Raw genomic sequence first — 21,334 nt, forward strand, 5'->3', positions numbered from 1 at the left:
TAATACATATAAACACGATCCATGCATATACACCCACAACAACACCCGCACATACATATAAACTCGCTGCATGCAGACACACCTATATAAACTTGATCCATGCATATACAACTATAAACACTCGCACATACATACAAAATAAAATTCACAAACGTATACAATTCTGATGAGAAAGAAGCATGGTTTAGTTGTGTATATATGTATATGCAAGTGATTTCATATGTGGATGTGCGTTAAAGCTGCCACTGTCTATGATCTCATCAGTAATAATCAAATGCCAATAATGCTGAGGAAAAAAAAGAGAAAAACCCATAACTATTGTCTGTAAACTTTCGGATACTTAAAGAATACTTATTTCAAGTACGTAATTTTTTTTTAAAAAGTAGCCTGCTTATATAATTACAAAAATATTATTTTGCACTAAATAAATTTGATCAAATTTATATGAAAATATAGCCGTGTGCAGTAATATTGAAAACTGAGAATGTGACTCATTGTGATATTGAGTTGATAATGATAACCGTAATTGAATTGAATCTTGAAACCAGTGAAGATTCACACCCCTATGTTTAAGATGGCAGTAGTGACATACAGAGATTCCAACCATAAACAAAAAGCATAGAAACTGCAATTTTGGTTCAAATGTAAAGATGTATTTGCAGAGCAGAAGAATTAATTGGGGAAAAAATATAGATCTAGAATCGTTTTGGAATCGGATCGTGACTCCCGGAATCAGAATCGGATCAGATCGTGAAGTGCCTGAAGATTCTCACCCCAAATATATATATATATATATATATATATATATATATATATATTGCACAATATCCCTACCCTGGTCATTAAACGGGACTAGAATGTGATGTTCTGATGTTCCTTTTCTGCTGTCTATGATACTGATGGACACTCTCTTGGCCTCTGCAATGTAATTTGACAAACTGCTGATGTCAAACACAAAAGCCAGAACTGAGGTCTGACTGAGGCCCATCAATCTGAGAGAGAGAGAGAGAGAGATGAAAGGGAAATAAATATTTAAGCAACAATAGCAGTGTTGACCTAATGTGTGCATTAGAAGCTAGAGGTTTGAAGAAGTGTTAGGGATAATTGCAGAGGCGAACAGTAGTGAAGTATTTTTACTTTGCTTTAAAAGTACTTTTCAAGTGTCTGTACTTTATCAGAGTGTTTTTCGTTTACACTTTATTTGATGGTGTCCTTGTTACAGTGTATTTATACATTTAAGAGCTGAGTAATATTAATTAACTACATGTACTTACTATACGGTTAGGGTTTGGCTTAGGGTTAATTGCATATAATTATGCATAATTAATTGTTATTATAATAGCAACTACATGTAACATGTAACAAAGGCACCTTAAAATAGTGTTACCTGTTTTTCTTTACAAAACTTTACTTCACAACATTCCAAAGCATAATATTGTTCTTTTTACTGCACTACGAGTCATATTAAATATAAATAAATATTTAATATTCAATTACATTAGAAATCTATTACTTTCTACTTTTACTCAAGTAAAAGTAATTCAAAGATGTACTTGAGTACAAGAAAGTACTAAATTTTAATGTTCTTCAGTATTAACGGTAAAACAAACAACTTTTATTTATGAAATGTAGTGCAGTAAAAAGTATGACATTATGCTTTGGAATATAGTGAAGTAAAGTTTTCCAAAGAAAACACTCTGACAAACTACAGATACTTTTTCAATTTACTTGAGTAAAGTAAAAATACTTCACTACTGTCCGCTCTAGATATTTTATACTTATGACTGATGGCATGACTAACTTGTTAATTACATGACTTCCGAAAATCTTGGAGTATATTGCATAAATATGCTACTTTAGCAGCATAAAAGGACAAAGTAGAAAAAAAGGTCTTATACCGAAGAAAGGCTACATTGCCTGTGGCCAGTCGGATGTCTTCCAGCAGTTCCATAGTAGCGTTGATGGCCATTTCAGCAGCACGGAGGTGAAGGAAGCCGTGTTCTGAGCTGATGTCATCCTTATTGATGCCTCCTGTAGGTTCTTTTGAACTGGTCGAGTCAAAAGAGCCTCCGTGGCTACACTTGCCTGAAAGACATATTTTCATTGAAATTTTGTTGAGTAGTACTTTTAAGAAAACATTAGTTCTAGCCAGTTGAGCATCAAAGCTACACTCTACTGAGGTACCATATTCTCAGGTTCGGGGACATTTTGATTTTGGCTTGAAAACCAAAACACCTACCAGTGCTAATGTCAGTCCTTACCTGCAGGTTTGGAAGATAAAATCCGAAAGTCAAAATATCCTGAAGTTAATGTCTTCTGCTGCAATATATCTGGGAGAATGTTGTCACTGCAGTTTTTTTCATCACAGCTTCGGCATGTTTTTGTATTGGAACCTAGACATCCATTCATCCACACATAAAGTGTGGGTGGAATTACAAAATATTCAAAGTGTGAAGAAATTGTTATTTGGCATATGTGCGTAATTAGAAATGTGGCTAACTATTAAGTGACTGAGGATAACTTTGTATTTCTGAGATGAATGCAAGACTATACAGCCCCTTACCTGCTAGATTGTCGAGAGGACGTTCAGGTTTGAGCAGCGTGTTGAAAGGAGCAGTGCTTCCCAGTTCCACCCAGTTACTGTGGCTATAGAAATCCTGCATACAAAAACACATTCATATGCTAAATAATTTTTAACAGTATTTGAAAAAAAAATCTGCTCAGTTTAGTAGTATGGTCTCCAGGACTAACATACCTGTAAAGTATGACATACAGCCCCAAGACTGGAGCGGGCAGACAAATATTTCCCCTTTTTGATGCTGACTTTCACAGCAGCTATGCCCTGTGTGATGAGGTCCCGCCCTTTTTTGAAATCTTCATTATCAAAATGATGAGCAGTACTCAACTGCTTTCTATCCACAGCTGCATTGCTAAGGGAAGTCTGAATAACAGCCAGATTGAAAGTGGATAGTTTAAAGAGTGAAGAATATGCATTTGAGCAGGCTCTCTGGACGGTAGTTGCAGTCAGTTTGCTGTTGATCTGGAGGTGAGGAGAGGAAGATAGAGGGGAAAAAAAATAATATTGAGTAGGATTAGGGATGTAGAATAAGGCAGTAATATGTGCTTAATTACTACTAATAATAAACGACTAATATTCTAGTAATATTCATGCTAATGTAGCAGAGGCCAGCGGGTAAGTGCTGTGCAGGTTAAACCACACTCTAGGACACACAGTAGGACTGCGACACTAATACGCAACTAGTTAAGAGACCCAAAAATAAAGTGATACGGAAACTTGTAATCTGTATATTTCCAGAACACTGTGTAACATTGCACACACACACACACACATACAAATCAACGATAATTAAAAATTACCTTGAAGTAGATTTTGCTTGAGTATAATTTGCAGGCACTGTTTGTATATTTACACTGATTAAATGAAAGATTTAAATTAAATGACCATATCTACTAAATGAGTCCACCCAGACCATTTATGATCCACAGAAACACCAAAATAAATAGATGGTGCTGAATGGGGATTCAGCAAAAAAGAAAATAACCCATGCTTGGCATAATGCCCGCCTTTGGAAAATAGATACAGTTTGGGCTGGAATGAAGACTGATTTCATTCCCCCACACCCCTTTAGTGTTTAAGAAGTCAGACAACATTTCTGACAACCAATCAGGGGTGCGTTTCCCAAAAGCATTGTTAGCTAACTGGTGGTTAGTTCCATTGAATGCGATTGGTATCGACGGAACTTGCGACCATAGTTGTTTTTGGAAAACGCACCCCAGATTAGAAGGCTAATGTTAGAGTTAAGATTAATACTGAGTTAGTGCTACCATTGCTACCAACATATAAACTCCCTTTAATTTAAGAGTTAGGTTATGATAAGGGTTTGTGTTTTAACTTGACAGGATTTTCATTCTAGAACCAACAAAACATGTTGACCCAGGAGCATGCTTGCAAAATCAGGACAATTGGTCCTTAGAAATCAAATCAAATGAAACGGTTTATATGTCAGACAAGATAAAAGAATGCAGTTTGGTCTGGAAAGACTTCATTCTCCACAAACTGCTGGTGTTACAAAGGTTCAGTATCCTTACAAACTACACAGGTTTTAATGGCAAGCAAGATATATATGTAAGTGGGTCTCAAATATGAATCAGCATTCCTACAGTAGTCTAGACACCACAGCATATGCCTGAAACCAAACATTACTGTTTGATGAAAAATGACAGTTGTGGGGTAAACTGTCAATACTGGACACTACATTGCAGAATCAAAACAAACAGTAAAAAAAATAATTAAAAAAAAAAAAAACGTCACATATTAGACAGGAAAATGAACAGCTTTTAATGGTCTGACTGAGGGACCCTTATTTGGATAAACTTAAAAAACGTTTCTGCTATTTCATTTCAACATACCCCAAAATGGAGTAGGGAAGGGTCTTATTATTTTGTGAAGAAATGAAGTTACATTTACATTTTAAATAAAAAGATTAATCATATAAAATTCACTGTGCTATCTTAGATATTCAGCTTGTTGATGAGTCCAACATTTTAGTCAAATAAATATAGTAAAATTAATTTGATTCTCGCCTGTGCATATTGGGTTACCCATTTGCCTGACCCTGTCTTGGATACTGTTTGCCCCAGTCTGGACTATTGCTCGTGTTTGCAGATTAGCGCTTTTGTCAAGCCCTCTGGATTTTGTTCTCCGATCGATGACCCACACCTGCCCTAGGAATACTCTTTATTTTGCCTCATTCATGTCCGATTGCTGTTTATTGAACCATGTCTGTTTGTCACCACGCCTTTGAATAAAGCTCTGAACATGGATCCACACGCTTCCTCTGTTCAACCCGTAACAGGATGCACTTTTTTGGGCTTAAAAATCTCAACCCCCCCATTCACTGCCATTATAGAGCTTGGAATAGCCAGCACAACTTTAATACAAGTCAGATCGTTTTTTTTTTCTGAAAGAAGAAAGTGAAATACACCTAGGATGGTTGAGGGTGAGTAAATCATGGGGTAATTTTATTTTTTGGGTGAACTATCCCTTTAACTGCTATTGTTGATAGTGCCTTTTTCAAATTATGTACACCTTGTGTTTGATCTATCCTTAGCAAACTCACCTTGGTTTCCTTGACCACTGTTAATGACCCATAACAATTTGTAACTTATTTTCCTCTTAACAAACTTTCCCAAAACTTGGTTCAATATATATTTTTAAAGGGGACATCAGATGCCCATTTTCCACAAGTTGATATCATTCTTTAGGGTTTTCATGAAAGTCTATACTCTATAACATACTTTGGTTAAAATTTCTCAATGGTAGTGTAAAACAACACCCTTTTTACCTTGTCAAAAACATGCTCTGTTCACAGCGAGCCGTTTTAGTGCATGTCCCTTTAATGTTAATGTGCTCCGCTCACCCTGCCTCTCTTTTCCATGGGGTGACTGTTAACTTTAGTCGTATTCGTCATAGAACTTGCTAACTAGCACATTATTAGGAAAGGTGATTTGCAAAGACTCATTTAGGTAGGTCGCGGGGCGCATTCCTTTCAAAAACAAAAGTGATCCTCAGCGGCTCAGATGTTGGGAGTAAATGATGACTGCTATTTTCATTATTACATCCAACAACAGAACACCTCTTTCGCTTAGGAGACATTCTTGTCTACAGTATGATCTGGCGTCAAAACAATGGCGGACTGTTTACAGCTCAGGGCGGGTCAATGCTAAAATGCCAGTGTTCGTCAACAGTCATGGGAACGGCCTTGGCCTCTGTGACGTCACTCTGCCAAGAATCTGTGAATGGCTTGATCTGAGAAAGTGCTTATTATTTGTGGAGATTTTTTTTTTTTAAAAAGCGATCTGGGTGGATTTTTATCATTATAGGGTGGTGGTGTACACACAATGCCAACACACATGTAAGTTCAAACAGTGAAAACTCCCCTTTAATAATATGATAAATCAAAGTGATAAACAAAAAAGTGATAAATCAAAGATCACAATCATACATGCAATTGTATTCATTTAATCCTCCCAAATTGTCTGAAACCTTATAATTTATAATCACTAACGTGACAGGAGTTCAGTGCAGTCCCTGAGTAAAGTAGAAGCTGAATGAGAGTGGAGGCTATTTTAAAAAGTAAAATCAATACATGAGCTTACACAATGCAGAATCCACTCATGTGACCTTTATCTTTAATAAACATTCAAAAGATCAAGAACATAATACTACACTATAAAATCACAATTTAGCCATAAAAACTAATCCCAAACATACCTGTTCACATGCAACAGAAAGTGAAAGTCAGGTTCAATAAACCTTAACCTAGATTCTTTAATATTTACAAAGGGTTTTGCAATCAAAGATTTTAAAACACAGTTGTTGTGGTAAATGTTATTTAGAAGCATACAAAATGGCAAATGAAAAACCAGAAGAAAGTAAGACACATGGAAAGTGAGTAACATCCACTGAAAATAGCATTTGCTGTGGAGACAGTGAGTCGCAGTGTGACATAATTCAGATCAGTGGATCCCGGAGCTTCTGCCTCAATAGTGAGTGTGACATCCGTCCCTGACTCTGTGTCTGAGGGTGCAGTGAGTGTGAGACTTCCTTGAGCACTTCCCCCTGTCCCCAGGGTCAGAGAGCTGGGGAAAGACACGTTAAAGCCCTGGTCAGTCCGAGCTCTGATAGTGTAGTTGCTGCCTGTAGCATTAGAGGCCACTGTAAAGTTGAGACTCATTGGGACTCCAGGCTGTGTAACGTTCTGTGACTGGGCCTGTGAAGGAACAGTTATGGTAAATATATTTAATATATTTGTCACATACAGTAATGAGTTTTTAAAACTCTCTTTTTATTCCAAACTGTTATGTAAAATTAAGTGTATTTTGTTTAATAATTGTAAATGACAGTTATTTGTGTTTGTGTAACCAACATTTTGCCATTGCCATTACTTACCGTGACTGTTATTCTAGATCCTTTATGTTGGGTGGGTGACTGCCTTTGGAATCGAGTAGCTGACGACGAGTCATTCAACAGCCCTTTGAGCTGCACAACAAACGGCCACTCTGGGATTCTGTCTATGTTGACCAGGAAGTCTGTCGCACCGACAGATTTGATTGTTCCACTGACAACATCAGATCCTGAAGCTTCAACTAGAAACACGTCAGTCACTGCGACTGAATCTCCTCCAGTCACAGACACATAGAAAGTAGCGTTCCGACCTGATCAGCAATCAGAAAGCAGTTATTTGAAATATTGTATCATTGTTTGGAGGTGAAGTATCAGTACTATGTATGTATATGACAAACAAAATGAGTAGGGTGCTGTCACAGTTTCATAATTTCTAAGCAAAAAACATTAATTGTCAATAGTGTCATAATGACAACTCATACTTAAGTTACTTTAAAACCAAGCAGTATTATGTTGGTCAATTCATCAAATTTGCATGAAAAACTTGAACCCAATGCAAATATGCATGGGTAAAAGTTTCATCCATATATCTGTACAAAATTCCTGATCACACAGATTCCTATTGAAATTACTAGGTTTTGCCCATGACATTTCATAGCATAACTGTGGTAGTTGCAATGATACCTTAAAGTTTGTTGTTGTTTTTTTTCTAGAACTAGTGACATTCAAAAATTATATTTCAAATATAAAATATGATGTATGATGCCTGCAACATGACAGAGGACAAGTGGTTTGGAGAATGGATGGATGGATGATGCATGATGTTGTACCAATAAAAGGGCGGGTGAAACTCTGTCCCCATGAGTCTCCATGACCTCCCACAACTATCTCCACAAAGTAAAAGAGGACGTCCACAGAACTCTGACCTGTATTTACAATTGAAGGAATTTTGAATTATGGCATATAGGCATTCATTTTGCTTTGACAAACAGAGAGAAATTATTTTACGTGACAAGTGAAAGCATAAGAGATTAATATTTTACTCCCATTTTTAATGTACAAATAAAAACTTTACCAATAATTTTAAGACTGTAGGGGCTTGTAGAGTCAATGCTGATCTTCCATTCCCCTGTCTGGTTGACAGAGTTGAGTTTTACTCTCTTTAGATTCCCTACAGTCAGGATGCTGCCCAGAGGACCATCTGCCACTGAACCTGACTGAGACACACCTAAAGGTGTGGGCATGAACATGTATAATTACATTAAGAGTGGCATCCATTAAATCAGATGTTATCAGCACAATAATTATTTCATAATCCTAATTGCAGAGCCTAAACATTCTATGGAGCCTTAAATGTATACACCACTTGAAAAAAAAAAAAATCTGTCATCATTTACTCAATCTCATGCCATCACAGATGTATGATAGTTGGCCAGAAGCAAAGGTTTATAGTAATAAATAAAAAAAAGCTTCAGAAGACATTGATTCATCAACTGTGGTCATATGGATTATCATTATGTTCGCTTTGTGTGGTTTTTGAAGTGTCAGCTTTGGGGTTCCTATATCTACTTGCATTAAATGAACCAAGAGAGCTATATATATATATATTTTTTTTTAGAAATCTGTCTGTGTTTTTCTGAAGAAACTCAGATACATCTGGGACTGCATGAGGGTGAGTAAATTTTCATTCATGGGTGGAGTATCATTTTAAATATTATGAAACTAATTAAGCACATGCTGTATAGTACTGTAGTTTAGCATTGTTCACTGATATGTTGCCGTACCAGTAGGGCTGTAAAGGGTAAAGGCTGCAGAGTCTCCTGTGATATACACAGTCACGTTGGACAGAGTCGGATCCAGCACAAAAGAAAAGTTTTCTGCCTTGAGAGGACTTCTCTCAACCTGAAGAACCGTCACCTTCAAGAAACAGGTTTTACCACATTAGAGCGCTACAGAGATTCACCTAAGGACAGCACAGCACAAACTAAAGTGTTTTGATTAGAATATGACTGATAGCATAAAGCAAATTACATTTACTTTTACATTTACAAATGCACATCTAATAGTGATGGTAAAAGTATTAATATATAGCGTAACAGTGTGATCTCATTGTTGGAACATACCAGGTCAGCTGTGATTACATCTGTAATGACTGCAGTGGCCTGAGTAGAGTTTGTGACCTCTATGGTCTGTCCACCAGAAACATGGGCCAGGTCTCTGTACAACTGTATGTCTGACTGAGACAATGATCTTGATAATGAGACATTCTGTTGACTGCGTGTTGAAATGGAGTTTGTCAGCAGGAAATTCACCTGGAGTGCAGGAAGAAAAAAAATATTAAGACAAAGTATCTCTAACAAAATTGATCCTAACTGAAGAAACAAATCTAGCAGTTCTGCAGGCACTCACTTGTGACTGGGTACTTTGCATCATGGCCTCAACTGTTCTTTTTAATTCTGTGTCCTTTGCTGCACCATCAGTGAAAACAAAAATATTTGATGATGGAGGAGCTCTTGTCAGTGTCAACTACAGATTCGTGAAACAATGAAACAACCAAGACAAAAACTTTAGTATTATAATGATAGCAATGCTTACCACAATGATTTCTTCTAAATCTGAACTTTTAAAATAAATACTTTGCTGTTTGTTTTTGAGTGTACTGGTTTCAGTGTGAACTTTTCTTAGGCTGAATGAAGGTTTATATCACTGTCTAAAAGACAATAAACATACCAGCAGTCCTGACAGACACATCCCTGGCTTTAAACTATCAGATGCTGACAGGGAATTGATTTTCTCTTTGAATGTATCTGCGTCCCCAGTTTTTATCAGTGGTCCAAAATCTGAGTATGACACAAACATGTCACTAACAAGAGCATGTAAAATGAATTTTCAGTATAAACTGTGATAGATGTATATGGAACAATATAAATACTGTATGGCTTTCTAAATCTTATGGAACAAAATATTTAATCCATATTAATACAGCAATGTAAATATATATATATATATATTAGGGGTGGGAGAAAAAATCGATTCTCCGATGCATCGCGATCCTCTCTTCAACGATTCTGAATCGATTCTGAGCTTGGCTTTTTCCGCATATATGGCATGTTGCTTGGCAGTGTGTGCTTCCACCCGCTGTGTTTTCTTTAGATATGCTTTAGATATGCTTTCATTTATGCCGTTTGGAATGCGGTACTATTAAATGCACGAAACTCGCGCACTGACAGACTTTCACGTGCGCTTTGTGTTTGTTTGTCCTGAAGCTCGATTGCGGCTGCGGGTAAATGCACTGGCATTTTCGAATACCTTTATACGAAATTGTATACACACAGTCAGTTATGTTTTCAGAGCAGGACAAAACATCTGATATATCGAAATAGATCTGTGCATTAGTGTGAATGCAGCCTGTTAAATCTGCCACATATGAGCTCATCAGGAATAATCAAACGGCAATAATGCTGAGGAAAAAAAAGAAAAACCCATAACTATTGTCTGTAAACTTTCGGATACTTAAAGAATACTTATTTCAAGTACGTAATTAAAAAAAAAAAAAAAAAAGTAATTTTTTGCACAATATCCCTACCCTGGTCATTAAACGGGACTAGAATGTATTCTGAAGGTTCCTCTGATGTTCCTTTTCTGCTGTCTATGATACTGATGGACACTCTCTTGGCCTCTGCAATGTAATTTGACAAACTGCTGGTGATGTCAAACACAAAAGCCAGAACTGAGGGCTGACTGAGGCCCATCAATCTGAAAGAGAGAGATGAAAGGGAAATAAATATTTAAGCAACAATAGCAGTGTTGACCTAATGTGTGCATTAGAAGCTAGAGGTTTGAAGAAGTGTTAGGGATAATTGCAGAGGCGAACAGTAGTGAAGTATTTTTACTTTGCTTTAAAAGTACTTTTCAAGTGTCTGTACTTTATCAGAGGGTTTTTCGGTTACACTTTATTTGATGGTGTCCTTGTTACAGTGTATTTATACATTTAAGAGCTGAGTAATATTAATGTTATTAAATATTATGTACTTACTATACGGTTAGGGTTTGACTTAGGGTTAATTGCATGTGATTATGCATAATTAATTGTTATTATAATAGCAAGTAAAGTAAAGTCGTGACGTATTGTCAAGTATGGTGACCCATACTCGAAATTGGTGCTCTGCGTTTAACCCATCCAAGTGCACACACACAGCAGTGAGTAGTGAACAAATCCACACACACACACACACACACACACACACACACACACACACACACACACACACACACACACACACACACACACACACACCCGGAGCAGTGGGCAGCCAATGCTGCGGCGCCCGGGGAGCAGTTGTGGGTTCGGTGCCTTGCTCAAGGCCACCTCAGTCGTGGTATTGAGGGTGGAGAGAGCGCTGGACATTTACTCCCCCCACCTACAATCCCTGCCGGCCGGAGACTCGAACCCGCAACCTTTCGATTACGAGTCCGACTCTCTAACCATTAGGCCACAACTTCCCAAGTACATGTAACATGTAACAAAGGCACCTTAAAATAAAGTGTTACCTGTTTTTCTTTACAAAACTTTACTTCACAACATTCCAAAGCATAATATTGTTCTTTTTACTGCACTACGAGTCATATTAAATATAAATAAATATTTAATATTCAATTACATTAGAAATCTATTACTTTCTACTTTTACTCAAGTAAAAGTAATTCAAAGATGTACTTGAGTACAAGAAAGTACTACATTTTAATGTTCTTCAGTATTAACGGTAAAACAAACGACAACTTTTATTTATGAAATGTAGTGCAGTAAAAAGTATGACAAAGTATGACACTATATTCCAAACCATGCTTTGGAATATAGTGAAGTAAAGTTTTCCAAAGAAAACACTCTGACAAACTACAGATACAGTTGGGCAAAAAAGTATTTAGTCAGCCACCAATTGTGCAAGTTCTCCCACTTAAAAAGATGAGAGAGGCCTGTAATTTTCATCATAGGTACACTTCAACTATGAGAAACAGAATGGGGGGAAAGAATCCAGGATTCTTTCCTTTACACGGATCAGTCGTCCTGGTCCCTTTGCAGAAAAACAGCCCCAAAGCATGATGTTTCCACCCCCATGCTTCACAGTAGGTATGGTGTTCTTTGGATGCAACTCAGCATTCTTTCTCCTCCAAAAACGACGAGTTGAGTTTTTACCAAAAAGTTCTATTTTGGTTTCATCTGACCATATGACATTCTCCCAATCCTCTTCTGGATCATCCAAATGCTCTCTAGCAAACTTCAGACGGCCCGGACATGTACTGGCTTAAGCAGGGGGACACGTCTGGCACTGCAGGATTTGAGTCCCTGGCGTAGTGTGTTACTGATGGTAGCCTTTGTTACTTTGGTCCCAGCTCTCTGCAGGTCATTTACTAGGTCCCCCCGTGTGGTTCTGGGATTTTTGCTCACCGTTCTTGTGATCATTTTGACCCCACGGGGTGAGATCTTGCGTGGAGCCCCAGATCGAGGGAGATTATCAGTGGTCTTGTATGTCTTCCATTTTCTTGTGTCCTTCGACAGCTCTTTGGTCTTGGCCATAGTGGAGTTTGGAGTGTGACTGTTTGAGGTTGTGGACAGGTGTCTTTTATACCGATAACGAGTTCAAACAGGTGCCATTAATACAGGTAACGAGTGGAGGACAGAGGAGCCTCTTAAAGAAGAAGTTACAGGTCTGTGAGAGCCAGAAATCTTGCTTGTTTGTAGGTGACCAAATACTTATTTTACCGAGGAATTTACCAATTAATTCATTAAAAATCCTACAATGTGATTTCCTGGATTCTTTCCCCCCATTCTGTCTCTCATAGTTGAAGTGTACCTATGATGAAAATTACAGGCCTCTCTCATCTTTTTAAGTGGGAGAACTTGCACAATTGGTGGATTACTAAATACTTTTTTGCCCAACTGTACTTTTTAAATTTACTTGAGTAAAAATACTTCACTACTGTCCGCTCTAGATATTTTATACTTACGACTGATGGCATGACTAACTTGTTAATTACATGGCTTCCGAAAACCTTGGAGTATGTTGCATAAATATGCTACTTTAGCAGCATAAAAGGACAAAGTAGAAAAAAGGTCTTATACCGAAGAAAGGCTACATTGCCTGTGGCCAGTCGGATGTCTTCCAGCAGTTCCATAGTAGCGTTGATGGCCATTTCAGCAGCACGGAGGTGAAGGAAGCCGTGTTCTGAGCTGATGTCATCCTTATTGATGCCTCCAGTTGGTTCTCTATAACTGGTCCTGTCAAGAGCGCTGCCATGGCTACACTTGCCTGAAAGAGTTAAGTTTTTGTTTGTTTAAACCAAGTGTTTGTGATTGTAGCAGTGGTGTTGCTAGGAATTTTTGCTATGGGGCCCTTTCAAAATCATGTTCGGGTGAGGGGGGGCTTTTTTCTAAACTTATGGTGTAGTTCATAACTACTACGTTTGCAATTTACATATTCATTCTATCTCAGGAGATTCAGCATGTATTACATGTTCAGGTTCAGTGACCAGACCAAAAAACACAAAACACAACTATCTACCAGTGCTAATGTATGAGATGATAAGCTTCCCTACCTGCAGGTTTGATTGGGAGAAAAAGGTTGAAATATCCTGAAGTTAATATCTTCTGTTGTAGTACCTCTTGGAGAATGTTGTCATTGCAGTTTTCTCCATCACAGCTTTTACATGTTTTTGTATTGGGACCTATATATATCCATCCAGAAATATATACAAATCACTTTACATATTAAGATCATATACAGTTAACTGGGAAATACAACACAGTACTTGCTACGTTGTTGAGAGGAAGCTCAGGTTTGATGAGAGTGTTGAAAGGAGCAGTGCTTCCCAATTCCACCCAATTACTGTGGCTATAGAAATCCTGCACACAAAAACACATTCATTTTCTAACTTGAAAATTCATATATCCAGTGTTGTCCTATTGTAGCTCATTATAAATCACTGATAAAGGTCATGCTAAACACAGTATACTGTATTCTTTGTAACCCTTTAAAGTCATCAAATCACATTAGTGTAATATTGTACATATTTTACATTTGTCTATTTTTTTTTTTTTTTTAAAACATATCAGATAAAATTGATCCTTCAGAATTACATAAAATGCCCATCTTTATTTTGATTAAAAAAACTGAACACTTCTAAATTTCATGGCTTGAGGCTAGCATAAAAATAAAATTAGCTTCACACATATTTACTGGGACTAACCAGGACTAACGCACCTGTAAAGTATGACATACAGCCCCAAGACTGGAGCGGGCAGACAAATATTTGCCCTTTTTGATGCTGACTTTCACAGCAGCTATGCCCTGTGTGATGAGGTCCCGTCCATTTTTGAAATCTTCATTATCAAAATGATGAGCAGTACTGAACTGATTTCTATCCACAGCTGCATTGCTAAGGGAAGTCTGAACAACAGCCAGATTGAAAGAGGATAGTTTTAATAAGGAGGAATATGAATCTGAGCAGGCTCTCTGGACAGTAGTTGCAGTCAGTTTGTTGTTGATCTGGGGTGAGAAGTAGAGGGAGGAAAAAAATGAGCATTGAGTCAGTAAAATAAAAAAAATAAAAAAAAATAAAAAAATGATTATGAATTTTGCAACCTTATCAGCACTAAATGCATAGGTAATGCAATTAATTATAATAATAATTAATTACATTTATATAGCACTTTTCTAAGCACTCAAAGCACTCTACATTGTGAGTTCTCCTCGTCCACCACCAGTGTGCAGCATCCACCTGGAGGATGCGACGGCAGCCATAGTGCGCCAGAACGCCCACCACACACCAGCTTACTGGTGGAGAGGAGAGAGAGTGATGAAGCCAATCAGTGTAAGTGGATGATTAGGAGGCCATGATGGTCAAAGACCAATGGGGAAATTTGGCCAGGATGCCGAGGTCACACCTCTACTCTTTTCGAAAGACATTCTGGGATTTTTAATGACCACAGAGACTCAGGACCTCAGTTTAACGTCTCATCCGAAGGACGGTGCTTTTTGACAGTGTAGTGTCCCCATCACTATACTGGGGCGTTAGAACCCACACAGACCACAGGGGGAGCACCCCCTGCTCGCCTCACCAACACCTCTTCCAGCAGCAACCTAGTTTTCCTAGGAGGTCTGCCATCCAGGTACTGACCAGGCTCAGCCCTGCTTAGCTTCAGTGGGCAACCAGTTTTGGGCTGCAGGGTAATATGGCTGCTGGATAATACAACCCGAATTGTGTATATGTTGGGACGTTTTTTAAATTTGAATAAAATTAAAACTAAAAGACTTTCAAATCACATGAGCCAATATTTTATTCACAATAGAACACAATTCAGAAAATTGTGTCAGAAAATAACAAATGTTTAAATGGAGAATTTTTACACTTTTATCCACTAAATGAGCTCATTTCAAATTTGATGCCTGCTACAGGTCTCAAAAAAGTTGCAACAGAAAAAGCAAGATATTTTGAAAAGATTCAGCTGGGATAACATCTAAAGTCGTGACGTATTGTCAAGTATGGTGACCCATACTCGAAATTGGTGCTCTGCCTTTAACCCATCCAAGTGCACACACACAGCAGTGAGTAGTGAACAAATCCACACACACACACACACACACACACACACACACACACACACACACACACACACACACACACACACACACACATGTCATGCCGCAAGCTTTGCCCTCCCTGTCATCCCTCATCTAACCAATGTGTTTCACACATGAGGACAAACGCCCATTGTCAGCTGTGAGTGGCTTAGTTTCCTTCGGTGCTTCTGAGGAGGAGATTGCCGTTGATGACTCCGTGTCCTTAACCACGTCTGATGCAGAAGAGTGGGCGTGTTTTGGAGAAGAGCCTGACACCACTCCTCACTCAGTCTACATGGCCCAACATGGAGCTGATCCGCGTGCTTACTAAGGCTTTTGAGGATTTTGGCCTAGCTTGGTCAGCTCAGGAAGAGCCCGTCCCCGGCCTCCTTAATAAATGGTACCTGAAGGGACACTGTCAGCAATCCTCTGTCCAACAGCCTGCCCTGTTCCTGCCAGTAGTTCACAAGGAACTTACCAAGACAGGGCACTCCCCCTGTTTGGCCTGTCAAACTTCTGCTACTTCTGTCGCTCTCACTACTGTTGACGGTGCTGAAGATAAAGGATATAGTAGACTTCCCCCTCTGGAGGAGATGGTTACTGCTCACCAGTGCCCTCCATCGTTCTGGGGCTGAAGTCCAAGGCGCCGCATCCATCTGCAGAACTACATCAGCCTTAGCAAACAGGGCTTATTCAGTGGCTGGCAGGGTTGACTCAGTGCTGCATACGATGCGCACTCCAAGTGGTCAAGGCCAAACTTCTCTGATCCATGGACGAGTCAGGATTCAGAAGCCTTTAAGGAGCTGCACAAAGCACCTGACTTGGCTCTGCGTGCTACCATGGCAACAGTGCAGGTGATTGTCAAGGCCATGGCCAATTTTGTAGTGCTGGAGCGCCACCTTTGGCTGAACTTAACCAAGATCAGAGACGCTGACAAAATCGGCTGCCTCGTCTCACCAGTCTCATTTAAGGGACTGCTTCAAAATAGGGACTTCACGTCCCCTCAGGGCTTTCCAGAGAATGCTCAGCCTCATGTCGGCTGCCACCTCTGTGATACCTCAACATGTGGCCTCTTCAGTTTTGGCTCAAAGCCCATGTCCCATCCCATGCCTAGGCCAGTTATAGTTCAGGGTAAACCACCGCTGGATCTGAGCCATGGCCCCTTGAAAAACTTCTCATCTGTTTCAATCAGGCGTCCCGTTTGAACTGACCTCCAGATGAAGGTGTGAAGGTAGTCACAACAGATGCCTCCAGATGCCTTGGGTGCTCTGTACGAGGGCGAACCGGCGCTTGGCTCCTGGTCAAACCTGAAGCAACGCTTGCACATCAACTACCTCGAAATGACGGTAAGTTTATCTGGCCCAGCAAACCTTCCTACTGGCCTTAAGGTGACACCACATCCTGGTTTGCTCAGACAACATGATGGTGGTAGTCTACATCAATCACCAAAGCAGTCTCAGGTCAAGCTCCCTTCACAGGTTGGCTCGTCACCTCCTGTTATGGGCACAAGTCACCTTTATTTATATAGCATAAGGCAAACTCCTCTCACTAAGAGCAGTTAATGTGTCAGGCAGACTGAACCAAGGGGCAAACATGCTGTCCAAGGACAATGTATCTCTAGGGGAATGGAGATCGCATCCCCAAATGGTTCAAGTGATTTGGTCTGTCTTTGGCAAGGCAGAGGTGGACCTCTTTGCCTCAGAAGAAACTCTCACTGCCCAATATATTTTACCAGGCAGCGAGATGCCCTGGCCCGCAATTGGCCCAGCGCTCACCTGTACGCCTTCTCCCTGGTTGTCCTGCTGCCTCAGGTCATCAGGAAGGTCAGGGAAGTCAAATTCTCAGCCCTCTTTGTATGATTTAGAGGCTGCTCTAAAGGGCTGCCTGTCACGAAGCAGAGACTGTCTCCCTGGATAGTGGATGCTATAGCCTAGGCTTATGCCTCAGCAGGCTTGCAGTGCCCTATAGGTGTGAGGGCCCACTACACCAGAGAAATGTCCTCCTCTTGGGTGTGGTACAGCAGAATTTCGATTGGTGAGATTTGTGCGGCCGCCGGATGGTCGTTGCCATTTACCTTTGCCAGATTCCATAACTTGGACATCCTGTCCACTAAATTTTACCCAAAATCCCCCTTTGTTGCCGGAGAGGGTTATGTTATGTTAAGGGAATGCTCCAGTTACTTGCCTAAACTTGGTTCCCTGAGATAAGGGAATGAGCGATGTATAAGTTGCCGTGCAATAAAGCTGCACGCGAATCGATGACTGACGCTTCGGTTGAAAGATTCTGATGAAATGGTGTTCTGAGCTGACTTATATAGCAGTCGGCTCCTCGCCTTCTGGCAGGTTAGATTGCAATTGGTTTGTGCAGCTACACAAACGTGAACAAATCAGGCTTCAGTAGTGGAGTAAACAGAAGTTTAGTCAATAAAGTGTTTCACTCGATGCTCATTCCCTTATCTCAGGAAACCGAGGTTTCTCAAGTAACCAGAGCATTTTCTCCTGTTCATCTCCAGAGCATCCTCTTCTGTTGCCTTTCACATCATAGCTCATAATAGTCAATATACAGTATCTTCTAAGGTTGCATGACAATTCAGAGTGATAAGGTTGCAGGAATAATCTCAGTTCTAATTAAATCATTTCTGAACATAATGCGTAGTTCTCAAAGTAGTTCACGCTCATAGTCTTTTCTTACAGGTAGAGTAAAGTCTTTCCCACGGGCAGTGGCTACGTCACGACACACTTCCGCCATCTTGCGGAGGAAAGCTGCCTCAGTGATTTGTTGATGGGTGAGGGATCCATTGGCAGGGAAGATTTTGAATGCTTCGGCCTGAGGGGGCTGAAATAGAGCCCCCTGGAGGAGAAATACAGCCACTACAACCAGGGAAACCATGACTATTCAGGACAACTGTAGAAAAATGTATAATGGGAATTAAATAATTTCTTACAAAAGTTATCAAATTTCATAAAATATACCATATTTTCCTTTTCCTTCCCGTGTCTTTAACAATTACCAGTGGAATAATGTCTCAAACCTGCAGAGTTTTGTCATCTGCAGCCAATTGCTTGTTATATGTCTCCTACTCAGCACTAAATACCTGGATATCTACACATTTAAATTAGTAGTTCACTTTCTTATCCAGTTTCCGTTCGTTAATTGTATGTACTGCTGTCCAGTGTTGGGGTAATGCATTACAAGTAATGTAGTAAAGTAGCTCATTACCTTTTAATTTACAAGAAAATATCTGATTTACGATTGAAAGCTCTCCTGTCTGCATATTGAGAGATGTTACTTTAGTCCTAGAATAAATGTGAACATTCATTAATTCATCTCACTCACAAAAAAAAAAAAAATACAGATTCAGTATTCCTCAAAACTAATAAAACACTGAAATGCAACTCAGAATATGACACAAACCTGTAATAAATATGTTAAATAATACAAATATTTAATCTTATTTTATTAACCAGTGTCTTTGCTGCAGACCCTCAACTATCCAATTCAACCGTACTATTAAGCAAAAAATTACTCGATCACATAATATTTCTTCTGTTTTTATTGGTGAAAAGTGTTGAACTTTCTTCTTCTGCATTACTGTACAGACATGAATTTACTTTTCCTTCAACTTGGGGCTAATGGTGTGAAAGGGCTTTTGCATTTGCCAAGATTAAAACTTTTTATACTAAAAACAAACCTAGCAAGGACTTCCCAGATTTAAAAAGTACCACAAAAGTTATGTAACACACTACTTTCCATAAAAAGTAACTAAGTAATATAATTAGTTACTTTTTTAGGGAGTAACACAATACTGTAATGCATTACTTCCAAATAAAAATCTGAAATTTAACAACAAATTCACCACAAACCTGCCCAACTTATTATCAAGGTTGTACCAGGACTATTGAACATTTCTCCTTTTGTGTTTCACAGAAGACAGTCATACAGATTTGGAATTATATGAGGGTGAGTAAATGGTAACAGAATTTTATTGTAGGGGTCTTTAAAGCTAATACGAGTACAGCTGAGAGAGAACGTGTCAAAGTTGTCAAAGGAGTAGAGCAAATAAACAGCAAAGAGAAAATATATTCAGTTTTATTTTAAATTACTTTCTAAATGTAATCTAGCAACTGTGTTTTAGTAATAAATTTCTAATAAATGTAATGCACTACATTGCCAGAACTGTCTTCAGTAAATGCAAGATAACACAATTACAAAAGCAAAGGGAGAAAAAAAAAGAACATTTACATTACCTTGAAGTCTGCTGAAGAATAATGCATTTGCAGGCTCCGTTTGTATATTTATATCCTGTTACATATGACGTCAGCACCACAGGTCAGACTTGTAAGGCCACCAGCAAATGTGACAGTATAAATTATCAAATTTGAGGAAGACAACCTGCTTCCATTTTAACCATAATTATATGCTTTTCATAAAAAATAAATAAACCTAGCACCATATCAACTAAATAAATCCACCATGTTTATGATCTATAGAATCCCCTAAATAGAGAGAAGGTACTAAATGAGAATGGAAGCAAAAATGAAAGTAACACTTATCTAATCAGGCTTGAGCAATCTTACCCACTTTTGACAAATAGATAGTTCAGGCTGGAATGAAGAAGGATTTCATTCCATCACACCTTACTGGTCTAGTAGGATCTACTTGGTTTTTGTTTGTCCTCCAACAACCAGGTGTGGGGACTAATGTTAGGCTTATAGGCTTAGTACCAGGTTAGAGGCTTGTACGCCATTGTTAACAATATAATTTATAATCTATAAATTCCCTTTAGTTAAAGGGTTAGGTTGTGATTAAGGTTTGAGTAATAACCCAAAAAACATGCTGACCTGGAAACATGAGCCTGCAAACTCAGGACATTGTCCTCAGAATCAAATCAAAGGAAATTATTTAAATGTCAGATAAGATAAAAGAAAGCAGCTTGACTTCAACTGCCCTTACAAACCAGACAGACCATGAAAAAGTTGTAATGCCAAGTAAGACTAAGTGTGATTAGGGCTGAAATAACAATTGGCATTCCTTCAGTAGTCTAGATAACACAGTATCTGCCTAAATACCAAACATTCCTGTTTAATGATAAATTATAGCTGTGGGTTAAACTGTCAATCCTGGATACTGCATTGCATAATCAAAACGAAGCCAAAAATTCAGCGATCAGAATTAGTCAGGAAGAGAGAGATTTTAATTGCCCGATGAAGACAATCTCTGCATTCATGCTGACTGAATCAGAAATGCTTCTGCAATTTTATTTCAACATGCGGCAAATGGGAGTCAGTTGAAATTTCCTAATTTATAAATTGATAATTGTTCTCTGGTCCAGATTAGATCTGGTTCGATGCTGTGGCAAAGCAAGTACCGAGACTTGCTACTGCCACTGCTCCGGGTGTGTGTTCACGGTGTGTGTGTGTTCACTGCTGTGTGTGTGCACGTTGGATGGGTTAAATGCAGAGCACGAATTCCGAGTATGGGTCACCATACTTGGCAGTATGTCACTTCACTTCACTTCACTTCACTTCACTTCAATACATCCACATGTAAGAAATACTGCTGCTGCAAATATAGCATATATGAAATAACCCCCTATAGCATACATGAATCACCTCGTAGCAGATATATCTGCTACGAGGTGACCAAGATGGCGCCGCCATCTTCTGACCAAGATGGCGGCGCGAACACATCGCGAGGCTCAGCGTCTCACCAGTTTTTGCAATTTTGCAGTATTTTTCCTGCTCATCTCGGGTCTGTTCTCACTGAACAGCTTTGCCTTAACATCATA

At 39.0% G+C, this 21,334-nt stretch overlaps 1 protein-coding gene across 2 annotated transcripts; it reads right to left on the bottom strand.

Moving 5' to 3' along the window:
• Nucleotides 1-5,938: 5,938 nt before the first annotated feature.
• On the bottom strand, nt 5,939-20,101 carry LOC306872396 (von Willebrand factor A domain-containing protein 7-like). 2 transcript variants are annotated; one of them, XM_079420925.1, is made up of 16 exons: nt 19,794-19,813; nt 18,766-18,842; nt 18,238-18,450; nt 14,188-14,472; nt 13,736-13,829; nt 13,523-13,651; nt 13,050-13,236; nt 10,515-10,684; nt 9,659-9,768; nt 9,338-9,454; nt 9,052-9,240; nt 8,713-8,845; nt 8,004-8,156; nt 7,759-7,854; nt 6,974-7,239; nt 5,939-6,794 (listed from the first exon to the last, which is right to left on the bottom strand). In XM_079420925.1, the coding sequence occupies exons 3-16, from the start codon at nt 18,433-18,435 to the stop codon at nt 6,417-6,419; spliced, it is 2,505 nt and encodes an 834-aa protein (XP_079277051.1). In that variant the 5' UTR covers nt 18,436-18,450; nt 18,766-18,842; nt 19,794-19,813; the 3' UTR covers nt 5,939-6,416. The 2 variants fall into 2 exon arrangements, with proteins under 2 accessions (XP_079277051.1, XP_079277050.1); XM_079420924.1 differs by lacking the exon at nt 18,766-18,842 and having other exon boundaries at nt 19,794-20,101.
• Nucleotides 20,102-21,334: the final 1,233 nt, after the last annotated feature.

The sequence above is a fragment of the Barbus barbus genome (assembly GCF_936440315.1).
Source record: "Barbus barbus genome assembly, chromosome: 7".
NCBI classification, from domain to species: Eukaryota; Metazoa; Chordata; class Actinopteri; order Cypriniformes; family Cyprinidae; genus Barbus; species Barbus barbus.